This window comes from Penicillium canescens, assembly GCF_028828765.1.
Source record: "Penicillium canescens strain IBT 15451 chromosome Unknown utg000006l_segment0_segment0, whole genome shotgun sequence".
Classification (NCBI taxonomy): domain Eukaryota; kingdom Fungi; phylum Ascomycota; class Eurotiomycetes; order Eurotiales; family Aspergillaceae; genus Penicillium; species Penicillium canescens.
The window spans coordinates 16,299-31,725 of NW_026703968.1; the positions used below are offsets into that span (position 1 = coordinate 16,299).

Genomic DNA, 15,427 nt, shown 5'->3' on the forward strand with positions numbered 1-15,427 from the left:
ATATATCGTACAATAGTGAATTGCATGAAATTTGACGAATGTCTAATGCTAACTTTGGGGTGAAATAGTGTAAAAGAAAAGTGAGACAATAGCTAGGAAGCTTTCAAACCCCCTAAATTAATGGCTACCCCTCCTAATCATTATTGACTAGCATTATCGAGGTTGTTCTATTCGTCTAGAGTGCTGTGGTAGCGTCTTAGGTGCTAATCGTACACCGTAATGGTACACCCCAACAAAACATCTCTAATTTTTAATCGACATTTTCTCGATAACTAGTAGGCTGTGCATGCTCCGAAGCAAATGGGAGATATTTCACATAGTCTATTATAACTTATAAAAATTTGAGAACGATCGGAGTTCATTTGACCTCTGAACCCTGGCGAGGAAATTAACCTGAACTCAGGCGGGGCCCACTTTTTATGTCCCATAGTTAAGACAAAGCCCTAACCTGAACTCTGGCAGAGTTCACCCACCCCCGTGGGATAGGGGCCACCGGTACTGTTTTCGCTCCGCGGTAACTGCCACCCGCATTTTCGGTTCAAGCTCAAGGATGTTTGCCGCTAAGCGATCGCGTCGGTTGGCGATTGATTCTTCATCGGATGTGATCTCGTCTTCGGTGTCACACGCGGCCAACAGAACTTGTCGTCTGTGCCTCTTGCGGGGCCGGAGCATCCGTCCAGAATGTCGCAAGACCTCATATTCATCCAGGGCTTGGATCATTCGCATGCATAAGTCTTGCGCCACGGTGCCTTTAGCCTTGCGCTGGGCTTTCAACAACGACTCATCTCCAATTCTGATACCAAAGCGAAAGACAGTCTGCGGGGCTTTTCTCTTCCACGCTGGGGCATCGGGATTCTGGGAAAACTGATCGGCGATCTGTAACAATTTCTCATAGAATTCCCCTTCAGGCAGCCTAACCAGATCCATCTCCGGTTCCATGGCGTTCTCCATGTACTGAGATTCGCCAGACGAGCGGCCCCAGCCAGTCGTTGGATGGTGTTTGATATATTCGGCAGGGAAAGGGTCACCCCCTCGCGACACACCATACCATTGCCTGTAGTGTTCGTACAATCCGGCATTGAAGTTAGACCACCATACCTCCTGTCCTGTATCCTTAGACCTGCGCATAAATCCATTGCTATGTGGGTATGGAAGTAACCAGTGGCTTTGGAGGAATGAAGTCCTTAAGACTTTCTTCCACTCCCGCGCTCTATTCTTGCCCAGAATTTGGTGGAGAGCCTCGAAGCTTTGCTGGTATACCATACGATATGGCTTGTCCTTCCACCCCTTCCGATCAAAACGGCCATCTTTCCACTCCCATAGCCAAGCGAAGATAGTGTCCACGCTCTTTACCGCGATCCGACGCTGATCTAGAAGCTGTAACGGTTGGGCGCCCTCGATAAATACGCCGCTGATGCTGTCATAGCTAAGGGGAACCTCTCCTGCTAGAGCCCGAGAAGCATGGTCCGGGTGTAACAGTCGTTTGACCTGTAGAAACACGTCCTTACGAAACACACAAAGAGACAGTTGTCGTAGGAAGTCCGCGAGAAGATCGAGGCAAGGAGGAATGGAGCTAAATTCTTCCATCCAGCGGTGGGCCTGGTGCACCCGTAGGAAGTCTAGACGAACGTCTCGGATCTGCGCGTACCGTGCGTGGAACGCCGCCTGCATCGAAGGGCTGTTAAACATCATATATTGCGCGGACGGTTGTCGGAAGGTCATCGTATCCCAGTTGAGCTTATCCAGAAACCAGGCATATCCATATTTCTCCATGCTGCTTTGGAATCCGAGACCTTCACACCGGCGAAGGCCGTCCGTCCGCCGAGCATCAGGCTGGAACCAGACATCCCGCCAGCAGCCGGACACCCGCTGTAGAAGGCCACCCGCATAGGAAAATTGCAGGCAGCGCAGAAACATCATCATCACCCGAGTATGTTCCCACGTAACAAAATGGCGGTCATTGATGCTATAGACAGTCTCAAACCCCACGCAGAACTTGTTGATATTCCAGTGGAACCAGAAGAGGAGAGTGGAGGTAGGGAGGGAGTAAAAAGGCTCAACTTCAGACGAAATCCCTGGAAGTTGTGCCTGGTGAAGGTTGCGCTCTCGGAATTCCTGATCGATCATATAGAACAGACGGAGGGAGATGCGGTGCTCTTCGCGAAGACCAAATACTTTCATATAAGATCCTTGCAAGGCAGCGTGGCACCGCTGTTTCATGTTCAGATATGCCCGGATCAACGCGATTGGGTCATGGCTGAGACCGCCCCCGACATACTGCCAGGTCTTACGAAGCTGAGGATCTAGTGCCAAGGTTTCTAGGGCCGGATTAGAAAAGGGATAAGCATCCCCTGCCGCAAAGACCTCCTTAACACTGGAATAAAACTGCGTGTAGAGGAGACCGGCCTGCCGCTGCGGTGAGGATGGACGCGTTTCTAATGTGAGGCTGCCAGTATCGTGGAGCAGACTAATGGGATAAAACTGCTGCTTTGGACGTGAGGATCCAGGAGGATGCTGCTGCCCGATCCACTCGGTATACGACTCTAGGCAACATCGCCGCCAGAGGATGGTCTGTGGCACCACTGGGCTTGCACGGAGCTCCCCGTCCGAATGGAGCCTAGATGCGTGAAGTCCAACACCACCAACCCGTGAGGGCCCAGTAGGACAGGTCTCTTTCCCAATGTCGATGTAGAATTGATCGGAGAGATAAGACTCGTCGATCGTGTTACCCCAATGCTGGGCAAACTCCTGCATCATACCGTTCCACGTATTTGCTTTGGTCAATGTCTTTAGGTTTTTACCCTGGACCAGGATAGTCACGTCTAGGAAGTGCTGGAACCCAGCACGCTGAACAGTCTCTAAGATATTCGCCCATACAAGCGGGAGTGCATCTGGTGGTAGGAAATAAAATAGACGCTGCTCTCGAGCTACCGGATCCACTCGCCGGGAGCGCATCTCGACTCCCCGGGCCGTGGCATTGAACCGGCTGTGATCAAAGCTAGAAGGATAGTGCTGGACTAGAGATCCCTCGCAGTGCTGGTAGATCGCAGGCAGGAGGACTTGATCCATCCAGACCCGAAAGTCATCATCCCGGAGCCGGCTGGACTGCTGCTCCTCCCGGTATAGTCGCGGAAACAGAAAGTAGAGAGAAATATCTTCAAATCCAATCAACCGCCCGAAGGTATAATGCGGGATGTTATGTACTGGTTGTTGGACGTGGTGGGTGCGGCCATTGCTTCCAGTATGGTGTACACGAAGGGGATCAAGGTGGAGACTCGAGTGAAGATCAGAGACGGGCATCTGAGTTGGGTTCCACCGCACGCCAAGTTTCGCTACCGCGAGGCTCTCCGCAAACCCCACGATACTATCAATGTCAAAGGTGACCCCGGTCGGGCGTTCTCTTTGATGATCCACAGCGAGGCAAATATGGGCGGGAGGAGCGTCAGGCGTGACTGAACTAATCCCGGTATAAATCTCACGCTTTCGTTCTGCACTAGTCTGTCCTGCTAGGTTGTCCTCGCGTCTGGCAATGGTCGTATCGCTGAGAACATCCGGAAAGCCCCCGTCGACCTGAACCTGGTCTATATATTCTCCTAAGCTGATATGCTCGGCGTGCTTGAGTTCGTGCTCACTCTCCTGCTGCGTATGGCACTGGTAGCAGCAACCATGGTGTTGCTGGAGCTGATCAGCAAGTAGTCGGGCGAAGTCGCACATGACATTGGCCACGTTAGGTTCTAGTGTTTCCGGTTGTGCAGATGCCAAACGTTGTAGAGGCGGATCCACCTGCAACGAAGTCTCTGTGGTTTCTAACCTGGGGCTACGCTGATCAGGCCATGTTGGTTGGGTTTCCGGAGATATCGCCCGAAATGGCTCATCAGTTAGGTCAGTGGGCGGAGCTAACGGCCACTCATCGCTTGTAGGCGGGTTGTTATCTGTAGATAAGTCTAGTGGTCTAAGTCCTAGGCTGAGGGGCGGTAGGAGCTGCTCAATGTCCGTAGGAATCGTTAGTTCGCCGGGGGGAAAGTAGGTTGGCAAAGCTTCATCGACATAAACGGATGCTGGTATTGTAGTGGGATAATACCGGTCGAATTCTATCGCACGCTCCACAGCACGACCAGATTGTCGCTGGTTTCGCTGTGCTATGATCTTAGCCTCTTGTCTTTGCTCGGCGGATGCATACTTCCGAGGCCGCCCTCGTTTGCGCGTAGGGGCTCGAGGGGAGTCGGGCGCCATAATACTAAAGAAGAACTAGAGTAAGAGCGATGGTAAGCAGATATCGAGCTTACTAGAGTCGAGCCCCAAAATAAGGGGTCAATGACATAAGCATGGAGGGCGGTTCTGATCTATCGAGGCGGTTTATGATCCCTCATATAAATATTGCTTATGGTCCCAAATAGGCTTAGTTTTGAGGAAATAAATCAAAAAGGGTTTAGTTTTGAGGACAAAAACATGAAGCACGATTATGTAACCGTTTTCCCTTCAAAGCTCCAAAAATGGCCAACTTCGATGGGTTGTAACTCCGTGACCGTATAAGTTAAAAGAATTCTGATTGAAGAAATAAAGTGGACTAAGCCCACTGCTCCGTATTGGGGCTTTATTGAGTTAAAAAAGGGCTATGTGGTTGTTGGTCGACTTCCGTTTTCTGCTACTGGTGATTTCATCAATAAGCCGGTCGCCGACCTCGGTCGCGGGCATCGAATCGGCCTCCGTAATAGCATCCGCCCCGAGCGTACGCACCCGAATATAGTGAGATCCAGTACGACTAGGAAATGCTCGCTGGCATCGTACGACGCGCGTAAATTGCTGGATTTGCTGCTCGGCGACCGGTAGACCCTGAGTGCGGCGACGGCCTCCGAGATTAGTAGGTGCGACCCAGCCATGCTGTTGACGCCAATGGTAGCGCATAGTCGTAATAGAACGCGCGATAAATTGACAAAATGGGTCCTTTTCACAAAGAATGCCATCCGAAAAAACTGGCAAATTAGCAATTGGCTGGTCTACGACCGTCGGGGGCTGCCATTTATCGTATTCATGCGCGCGGTCGGAGGTTTGAATAACATCCGCAATTTGACGTGCCGTACGTAGTGGAAGTCGATGATTCGCCGATTGGAGGTGTCGTAAGACCTCTCTCGGTCTAACAACGTGCTCGCATCGCTTACAGACGAGAACTGGGTCTGTCGAAGGTTGGTGAAAGAATTGGTTTTGCATAATAAAGGTGTAGATATACAGTCAACTCTCGCTTATACCACAGCATACTATCCAAGCCAAATTACGTGGTATAATTGAGTTGTGTTTTGGTGAGAGGATGACATAATATTTGACAAGCTAACTCTAAGCCCTAATACCTATTTAGTCTTCCATCCCATCATCTGATCCAAAGTCACCTGACGTTTCTCATCAATCTGAATCCTGCCAAAGTCGCTGATTAAGCTCTCAATTTGTCTAATATGGTCCGAGGTACCCTTTTCTTTGCTACAAACCCATAGTAGGATATCCTGGAGGCTGTCCAATATAGCAGAATTAGACAGAAGCTCAGGTGGGGGCCCATCAATGTCAATATCCTGAATTTCTGAGGTTGTTGGGGCAATATATATATCTTGCTCATTGGTCTCATCTCGCCCTTCAGTCCCATCTTCTAACATGTCTTCGTCCGAAGGGTTCAAAAACTCGTCAAATGGCACAATATCTTTATCACCAAGCTTATCAATTGCTTGATTATATAGACTTTCAATCTCATCACTCAATCCGGGCTCGGAAAATAGTGCAGACTCAGGTGCGGACTCGGGCGCGGACTCAGGTATAGGTATAGACTTTGGACTAATCAAAGTACTTTGTTTAAAGCAATTGATAATCGTTTGGTCTGATACACTTGTTCTCCAAACTTGCGTTACCCAGGTAACAGTATAATAAATGCTCATTCTTTGTTTTGGGTCTATCCCACGATCAAGAAAAGCAATCATATAGCGCATCCATTTCTTCCGATAATGGTGCTTCAAGTTTTGGATAATACCTTGGTCCAAGGGTTGATAAATTGAAGTTGCGTTTGCTGGCAAAAAAACAACCGTAATCCGGGGTGGTGGTGGCGCTCGCTGGAGTCCAATAACATGTGGTGAAGCATTGTCTAAAAGGAGCAAAGCTTTCTTATCTAAGGGAATACGCCCATAGAAAGATCGCAACCAGTCCTCCATAATGTCATGACGCATCCATGCTGCCTTGTTGTGACGCCAAACACATCCCAGAGCTCGGAAATTAACCCCCGGAGTGCGCGAGGGGTTTTTGCTGTGCCAATCAACCATAAAGGGACTCGATCGGAACCATCCGCATTTGATGCAACAACAATAGTGATTCGTGTTTTATCAAGCTTTTTGCCAGCAATTTTTCCCTTTGAAAGACCACCATTTGGCATACGTCGCCAAAATAGGCCAGTTTCATCCATATTGTAGATTTCGGACGGTTTGAATTGATTGCAAATCGATTTGGTGCTTTTGATCTGATCATGTACCGAGGATGGGACTGAGGCAGCTTCTCCGTGGAAAGTATGATATTGAAGAGAGTGGCGTTGTTTGAAGCGAGTTAACCAACCCTCAGAGAATTGAGGTTTGGTCCGATCTTTGTATTCCGGTATTTGTCTCCAAAGCTCAGCTGCTTTAGTTTGGATCAAAGGGCCATTTATTGGTATTCCATTGCCAATATGGTTATCTGCCCAGTCATATAGCTTTTGGTCCAATAATGGCCAATGAGAGGATGAAGATCGTTTGTTTGCCCCTGCAGGGCCCGTATCAAGATAATTGTATTTGGATGAAAGGATCCTTGATATGGTTGACCGGTCAATCACTTGTTTGAATTGGTCCTCAAACCACTTAGCACATGCAGTCTGCGTGGGCTTTGGGCTAGTATTAGACCAAAATGCCCGTAGTGCCTGTTTCTGCGCGTCTGATATACCCAATTTGGTACGCTTTGGTCCCATTCTGACGCGCTTGGGTGGGGTCGGGAGGGTAGGAGAGCTTGTAGATTGAGGCATTCTGATTGGTTGATTGCGCTGACTAAGCAGATTTGAGAGGAAGAAAGTGTGGTAAAACAAAATGTGTTATATTCTGTCAATTTATATGGAAAAAACTGGAATGAAGGGGCCATCCAAGCAAGGGATGTGTTATTATCAAGAATGTGCAATATCCCACCGTGGTATAAGCGAGAGTTGACTGTATATCGTATAATAATGAATTGCATGAAATTTGACGAATGTCGAATGCTAACGTTGGAGTGAAATAGTGTAGAAAAGAAGTGAGATAATAGCTAGGAAGCTTCAAAACCCCCTGAATTAATTGCTACCCCTCCTGATCATTATAGACTAGTATTATCGAGGTTGTTCTATTCGTCTAGAGTGCTGTAGTGGCGTCTTAGGTGCTAATCGTATACCGTAATGGTACACCCCAACAAAACATCTCTAATTTTCAATCGCTATTTTCTCAATAATTACTAGGCTGCGCATGCTCCGAAGCAAATGGGGGATATTTCACGTAGTCTATTACAACTCATAAAAATTTTAGACCGATCGGAGTTCATTAGACCTCAGTAGTCTAACGAGGAAAAGAACCTGTAGTCTTGCGGGACCCACTTTTTATGTCCCATAGTGAAGGGGAAACCCTAACCTGTAGTCTAGTAGACTACAGCACCCCCCGTGGGATAGGGTATTAACCACGGTTGGTGGCTGCCATACGTCGCAGTCCTCTATACGCTCCCACCCCTGTATAGTATCATGAATACTACGAGCGGTCGCGCTAGTGAGACGATGATATAACCCTTGAAGGTAGGTAATAATGAATTGCGGTCTCACTCCGAGGTTGCATTTCTTACACACGAGGACTGGGTCTGTCAAAGGTTAGTGAAAGAATTGATTTTGCATAATAGTGTAGATATATATCGTACAATAATGAATTGCATGAAATTTGACGAATGTCGAATGCTATCTTTAGGGTGAAATGATGTAAAAGAAAAGTGAGATGATAGCTACGGAGCTTTAAAACCCCTGAATTAATTGCTACCCCTCCTAATCATTATAGACTAGCATTATCGAGGTTGTTCTATTCGTTAAGAGTGCTGTAGTGGTGGCGTCTTTGGTAGTAAAGGTACGCCGTAAAGGTACAAAATGCCGTACCCCAACAAAACATCTTAAATTTTTAATCGCTATTTTCTCGAGAATTACTAGGCTGCGCATGCTCCGAAGCAAATGGGAGATAAATTGAATAGTCTATTATAACTGACCAAAATTTGAGGCCGATCGGAAGCCTCTAGACCTCTGCAGTCAGGTCAGGAAATTAACCTGCAGTCAGGTCGGACCCACTTTTTATGTCCCATAGTGAAGATTAGACCCTAACCTGCAGTCAGCCCTGACTGCACCACCCCCGTGGGATAGGGCAAAAAAAGGGTAGAATGTACGGAAAGTGGGCGAACAAATGGAGAAGGAGGATCTTGAGTGCTATTCCCATGAAGCGCGGGTCACAATGTCCACAGATCTCATTATGCTCCAAAATGGAAGTAATTATGGCCTGCTTGCTGATTTTACGCGGTTGTAGGTCTCTCGCCTTGAACCCAACCACTTACTACGATCCGTACAACCCAGGCAAGATTCTTATCTTATCATTTTATGCCCACTGCGCTGTGAGATATACGACGGTCTAGCTCGTGCGGGTGTTCACTGGGCAGAGTTATGAACCTTCAATTCACTAGCTCCTGAATTTTGGTGATCGTATCGAAAGAGAATCAACGTCAGACATGAATTTATCGAAAAATATCAAGAAAATAGATGTATATAGTAACTTCATACTAGAAGATTCGAGAAAACTCATTGCTGGCAAGAAATTGAGCGTCACCCCAATCAGTTCCTTCACAAAACGAGGCGTCCATCGAGCGTTGCGTATTAGTCAAGTCAATATCATTGGAAACAGCACCACCCAAGACAAATTCACCGATCGCTTCCAAATCGAGCCAGGAAAAGCCGTCCTGGAGATACGGAGGACAGACTTGAAACTGAGGAAACGGTCGTGCTCGGTCATCAAATGTTGGATTTCCGTCATCCGTGACAGACAGTCGATCCACTCGCTTCCATAAGATTTCGAGCAGATTAGCGTATCTTGCCCCGAGTTCTGATGATCCTGTTGTCCCCTTGCGCAAAGAACTTATTGCATCACCAATAAGCCGTCGAACACCGACACGCTCGGGGTGAGAGATAGCATTCAGAGTCCATATCTGTACAGTGTTATACTTAGCAAATAATTATCTTGATTTAGCACTCTACCTTATATAAGAAGACAGCAGCATTGACGCAATACCTGCCTCATGGTCAGCAATGTAACGAGGCCTTGAGAAATCTAGCCAAACATACAAAGGAAAACGGATGGGAAACTGGTTCAAGTTTTCAGCCGATGGAATATAGTTGTTGACAATAGTCAATAGTGCCTTCGCAGCATCTATAGACTCATACATGAAGCGGGCTTCGGGGAGAGATCCGGGGCCTTCGGTGTGGGCGGGCCCATTTTCGACCCCGGGAAGGCTTGGTGATATTGTGCGAAGGGCAGCTGCTTGGAAGGCGAATGCGTTGGCGTATAATCTCAAATACTCATATGACAATTGGAGCAATATCTTTATGTGTTGGGGACCTTGAGTGTTCCAGTTAGTACGCAGAAAGCCAGGATTGATAGACTCGGCTCACATGTCAAAGAACCCCAGACACAGTTCCATGCTGCAATTGCTCCTCGGAAGTCATCCAAGTAGGCGGCATAGCTCCCCACGAGCATCATCTGTGCTGCGGCGCCCATGTTGCAGTAAAGTACTTCGTGTACGTTAGTAAAGATCTGTGTTAATTCCAACCTCGCACGGAAGACACTGGAGAAAGTCTCCTCTACCAACTGTTGGGATCCCACAGTTGGAAAGCCATAACGGCCATAAACAATACTAGGCTCCAGGCCACGGCACGCAAACGGTCGGCCTATTCTGACAGAAATTTGACGATCCGAGAGGTAACAGGCTATTCAGTTAACAGCCATAACTGAAACGTGCCAAGGTACTAAAGGTCTGCTCACCTGCCCACGCTAGGCGCTCCCGAGAGGCATTCGCTCCTCCATTCCTCGAAGCGTCATAGAACTGAGTTCGATCTAGCCTCCTAGAATACGCTAGCCGGACAGCAAGACCGATGTGCATCCATGCTGCCATGTCTTCTTGTCCATAACCCAAGTTGGCAGATTCGGGCAATGAGCATTGAGGTTCCCACTCTGCCAGCAACAACAAAGCTTCAATTGCGTCCACCCCACACTTCTTGCCGGCTACAATCTCTGTTATTAAAGAACTCATGTATTGAGCACAAGTACCCAGAATATGCTCTCCATTGTCCATATCCTTGGAACCAATCACGCATATTGCAGTTAGCAGATATGGCTCGCTTCGCGCTGTTTCGGAAATAAATGCGCGATTCAACGATTTCTCCGGCGCAATGGGGTAGAATGGGTGATATGTCGTAGCAAAGCTGGTGGATAAACGCTTGTTAGCGATATGAACTGCAGAAAGTAGTGGTTTCTGGTTACCGTTCAACAAGATTAAGAACCTGGGATGGTGTCAATGCACCAGCTTTGACGAGATAGTACTCAAGCAAGCCAGTCTCGGCGACCGTGGCCTGATTTCCGCTATATTGAGCAAGACGCGAAGGTTCAGTATAGGCCACGATGTTTGTTGAGGTACTGCCAGCAATTTTACTCAATATCTTTAGAGCATCTGAGGTATTGTGTAAGTCTGTCGAGGCGAAGGTATCATCGATAATACCAGCAGATTGAGCTGAGTTACGAATTTCGAACTGTTCACGAGTGTTCTGATGAGTGGCACAAATTGAAGTGGGCGTCGCTTCCAGTGCCTCCTCCCGATCTTCTGGGGTTGAGTATTGCCATTCCGTCGACGCACTGTCAACCAGAGAATTATCAGTTTTGCGTCGCCGATATCCGCCGCGGTTTGAAGTTGCGAGGACGCATTCAACACCGGCGTCGACACATTTATGGCATGGCGGCTCAAGCAGATGACCCGATCTCGCTCTGTAGCGTTTTCATGTTAGTTCGGAATAATGCGTACAGACACTCAAAAGAACAGAGCTTCGGCTATTCGAGCTGGCGGTCTTACAATACACATTTGGCTTTGTGCCTCCTGCAGCGAATGCAAGCCCGTGAAATCCGCTTCATGACTTCTTTAAATGTAGGGAATTCTCAAATATAAATCTACCACTGCGATTGTATCATTTTTGAGGTGTGCTGAAAGTATTGAAGTTCAAAAGTGGCGAGCGGCATTTGAAACAGAATCGGCTATTCATCACGTGGATTTGAACTCCCGAGGGAAACCAGGAAAATGGGGTCATACGGCCACACCAATATAATAGATTAAAGGTGTGAATTGCTGAAAATGCTCCCAACCTGACGATTTGCGTGGGCTGTGCTACGTGACTTATTTTCGAAATTTGATTTCTCTGGGAATTCTTGTCGATATGAATGCGGTTGCTCTGATGAAAATTTGGTCCTTGCCTGGGATAAACACGCCGGCTTCGTGCGCGAAGGGATATAAAGTGTTTTTGTTATGCATTAAAGTAGGAAAGCCCGAGGCAGCCCGGTCGGCACGGGCAGGTCCAGTCACGAAAGAGAACAAGTGAGAGGAACGTAGGCAGTACCAAACGAACCACCAACAGCAAAGCTGCTCTAAAAGACAATATAGAATTATACGGTCGGCTCACGCTCTGCGGACAGTAGATCCTGCTATCACGTCCAAAGTATAGTAGGAATGCCATGCTCCACAGCCAGAGTTACGAGATTAGGGTTTTCATAGACAATTTCTAGTATCGAGGTATGCCAGATATATTTTGCCTGGTTGAGAATCAGACAAATCGGCTATGGAAAGCGCTCCGCTGCTTCCATGGGTAGATTTTATCCTGCATGAGCCACAAAACTGGTGCTGTTAAGGAAAGCACGGGTATAGCAGGCAATGACAATATATTCTGACCATCTACAGCTTGCGGTCCTATGGCGCAATCCGTGGGGTAGGTAAAGTTTTAACCCTTCCCCGCATAAAGTAACACTAGTTCGAACTTGCTGAGGCCCCTGACCAGACATGAAAACAGGACTAGACACTGACCAAACAAGCTAGATTCGTCAATCCGAGATAATGATACTTGGTCCACTTCAGCAACTGAGATAATGAAGTTTGGGCCTCCGGCCCTGTCGTTTACTACAGAAACCGGGTCATGTTTACGATCGACACCAGGGTGACTACGGTCCTCTTTCTACGCCACATTGCGCTATGCATGTGACAAAGAATTAAGCTTGGAAAGGATGGCCTGCAATAACCTACAGACCGGAAGTTACGTCTTTGAGCGAGGCGCGAAAGGAATCTAAATGTGTGCCCCCCGCCCCCTCTCTCATTTCCTATATAAGGCATGTTTTATCATTGTACAACGTGCTCCATCTGTAACAACGCACGAGAACCTAGATCAGGAGTTACGTCATGAACTCCAAGGAAACAACCTTTTTGCCGTGGTGACGGCCTTGACGGCGCTTGGCCTCATGCAGATTGGGTAAGCATTCTGGACCTTTAATGTGTAGGTTATTGGATGTATGGCTAACAGGATATACTTATGACAATGGTCTCATCGAAGGTCGAGTGAGCCAAAGTCCGTTCAATGATGCGTTTGTGTCGCCTGACCCTACCGTTATGGGGGTCGGTGCGTTCTTAGGGAGTGTATGCACCGCGGTTGCGAGCGAAACTTTTTGACGCAAAAAGAGCATTGCCATTGGAGTTATCCCACGCATACGAATGAAACGACAACCACGTAATTTTTTTTGCAGGTTTTAAGATGGTGGACAGTCGACAAGTAGGACAGTCCTATTGTTCTACTTTCTACTGTTCTTCCATTGATTAACTCAGGATATATAAGGACACTCATTTATGTATCTAGTTTGGTTCTTCGTGTTCAACCGTACATTGGTCATTACTTGTGTTTACAACTCTGAACTTTGGCGACTCTTTACTTGATTATAATTGATGACACTCAACGAACAGACCGATACTCCGGTATAGAATCTATTCGGCACTCTACCTGCCATCGTTACTCAATTGGACTTAGCCCGTATAAGGTCTGACAGGCAACGGTACGTTTGAGAAACATGTCGTTGACGTTGGAAGACAGAGAAGCACAGGCAAGTGTAACCCAGGATATTTCTAAAATAACGACGACCAATTAGTCCATTCGTGACACAGGACCAATTCAATGATGCAGTATCATTCAACGTAAATAACAAAACCCGAGGAAGGGAAAGGAGAAGGGTCAGGAAGGGGAAGAAGCGGCCTAAATACACACGGCAGAAAACCTATTCCGCCTTTCCACTCCGCCCCTCCGAAAGTTTCACCAGAGTTCTTCGAAACCTCAACGGAAATTCTCCTAGCTTCCAAAAGGTCTCATATGTCACAGTTCTCTCGCTTAATTTTGTTCCTTTTATTTTTCCTTTTATTTTTCAAAAAAGAAAAAAAGAGCTTATAGATGCGTAGATTTGTCTTGTAAAACTGCAGAGACAAGCGTGATTACATTAGCCAACCCGAAGTCAGAGATCAAATATATGCCTAGTATTTATGACGGCAGGACAGAAAAAACTGACAATCCATCGGCAGTTAACTATGGGATCGGACTTGATCAAAATCGAGGACTGGTGATCAAATTTGGTGTAAAACCACGTTCCTTCTCGACCACCATACTCGCACCGCCACCATCTCAATCGAGGCCAACCCCCCTGACACTACGTGTCGACCGATATCCATACCCACCAATACTTCCAGCTCAACAATCGATCATGCTGCATCTAACACATTCTCCCTGTGAACCACGTTCGCCTTCGTTTCCATCGCCACCAACTCTTCCACGCCGCTATACAGACTTGCCTGAACAGCTTCTTGAACATTTTTGTCAGTACTTTCCCTCACAACCTTGAGAAGATTCGGTGTCTGCCCATCTCTGCTGAACAGCAAATCCACTGCTTCCAGAGGCAATTGGTTTGTCTCTGGGAAAAAGAAGTATACGACCGGAATAGAAGCAAAGTTGAGCACAGCAAAGACAATGTATGACTTATACCCGATGTTCGTAATCAGCACAGGCGTGATCTCCACAACCAAGAATGTGAACGCCCACTGAGAGACAACACCAATAGCACCACCTCTCACACGAAGTTTCAGTGGAAGGATCTCAGATGGGTAAATCCACATATTTGCTTGCCACCCAACGGTGAAGAAGGTATAGAAGACATAAAGCACAGCAACTGCACCGTAGCCTAGACTCTTGGTGCCTATTCCAACAAACACCGCAGAAAGGGCCATGCACAATGACATACCAGCAGATCCAAACATGAAAAGTTGGCGACGACCAAATCTATCAACAGCCCACCAAGCAATCAGACTTGAGAGGAAGAAATAGATTTGATTTCCACCAGAGACCAGAAGTGCATCATGGCGACTTAATCCGATGGAATGTTGAAACACATATGGTCCAAGGCTGGAAATGACGTTGGAACCAGTCAACTGTTGCATAGCATTGATCCAAAAGGCGATTATAACTCTTGTTCGTCCAGAGACACCACCGTTTTTGAAGATGTCTGACCAGTTGCCATGTTTAGCTTCGATCTCAATCGCGAATTTAATTTGACCGATCTCTTCGGCAACATCTTCAACCCCTCTGAGAGCAGCAAGGCTCCTTGAGGCGTCATGGAACCTGCCTTCTCTGACTAGGAATCGTGGTGATTCGGGGAGGAATGGTATGTAGCATCCAATGATGATGCAAAAACCAATCTGGAAGGCGCAGGGAAATCTCCATTGCACAGAACCGGAATAGGAAGCTATGCCGTAGTCCAACCAGTTGGCGATAATCAATCCAAGGATAAGATTAGACAGCTGCATAGCCGCCATCCGACCTCGAGACTTAGGGTTGGCACATTCTGCGAGCCAAACGGGAATAACGCTAGTCATCATTCCCAAGCCAAATCCAGATACAACTCTACCGATCAGGAATTGCACCGCACCAAAGGAGGTGGTTTGAATGATAGCCCCAATCGAAATGATTCCAGCTCCGCTCATGACATTTGGCTTTCGACCAAATTTGTCGCCAAAAAGAAAGATGTAAAGTGCACCAATCATGGCTCCAAGCTCATAAGAAGAGATGAGGAATCCCAGTAGAGATGCACCTGGATTGCCGAATTGGTTAAGGAATTCACTTGATGTGGTGAGACCTCCCATGAAGCCAAGGTCGTAACCAAAGAGGAGAAAGCCAAGACCGCAGCAAAGGGTAACAGCATACACGAGGGGTTGGCCTTTGAGGCCGACAAATGTAGGTGAAGACATTGTGGCTTCCTGGCGAGGTGGC

The 15,427-nt window shown here is 47.4% G+C and overlaps 3 protein-coding genes across 3 annotated transcripts; all 3 read right to left on the minus strand.

Moving 5' to 3' along the window:
* Positions 1-544: 544 nt before the first annotated feature.
* N7446_008932 (uncharacterized protein) lies at positions 545-4,233 on the minus strand (the record flags this gene model as incomplete). Its single annotated transcript, XM_058517677.1, has 2 exons — positions 545-560; positions 626-4,233. The coding sequence occupies 2 exons, from the start codon at positions 4,231-4,233 to the stop codon at positions 545-547; spliced, it is 3,624 nt and encodes a 1,207-aa protein (XP_058368465.1).
* A 4,590-nt stretch (positions 4,234-8,823) lies between these two features.
* On the minus strand, positions 8,824-11,219 carry N7446_008933 (uncharacterized protein; the record flags this gene model as incomplete). Its single annotated transcript, XM_058517678.1, has 7 exons — positions 8,824-9,246; positions 9,296-9,329; positions 9,383-9,656; positions 9,710-10,024; positions 10,080-10,519; positions 10,578-11,075; positions 11,161-11,219. The coding sequence occupies 7 exons, from the start codon at positions 11,217-11,219 to the stop codon at positions 8,824-8,826; spliced, it is 2,043 nt and encodes a 680-aa protein (XP_058368466.1).
* Positions 11,220-13,866: 2,647 nt separating this feature from the next.
* On the minus strand, positions 13,867-15,405 carry N7446_008934 (sugar porter family MFS transporter; the record flags this gene model as incomplete). The annotated part of the gene is made up of 1 exon (XM_058517679.1): positions 13,867-15,405. The coding sequence occupies one exon, from the start codon at positions 15,403-15,405 to the stop codon at positions 13,867-13,869; it is 1,539 nt and encodes a 512-aa protein (XP_058368467.1).
* Between the last annotated feature and the right edge of the window lie 22 nt (positions 15,406-15,427).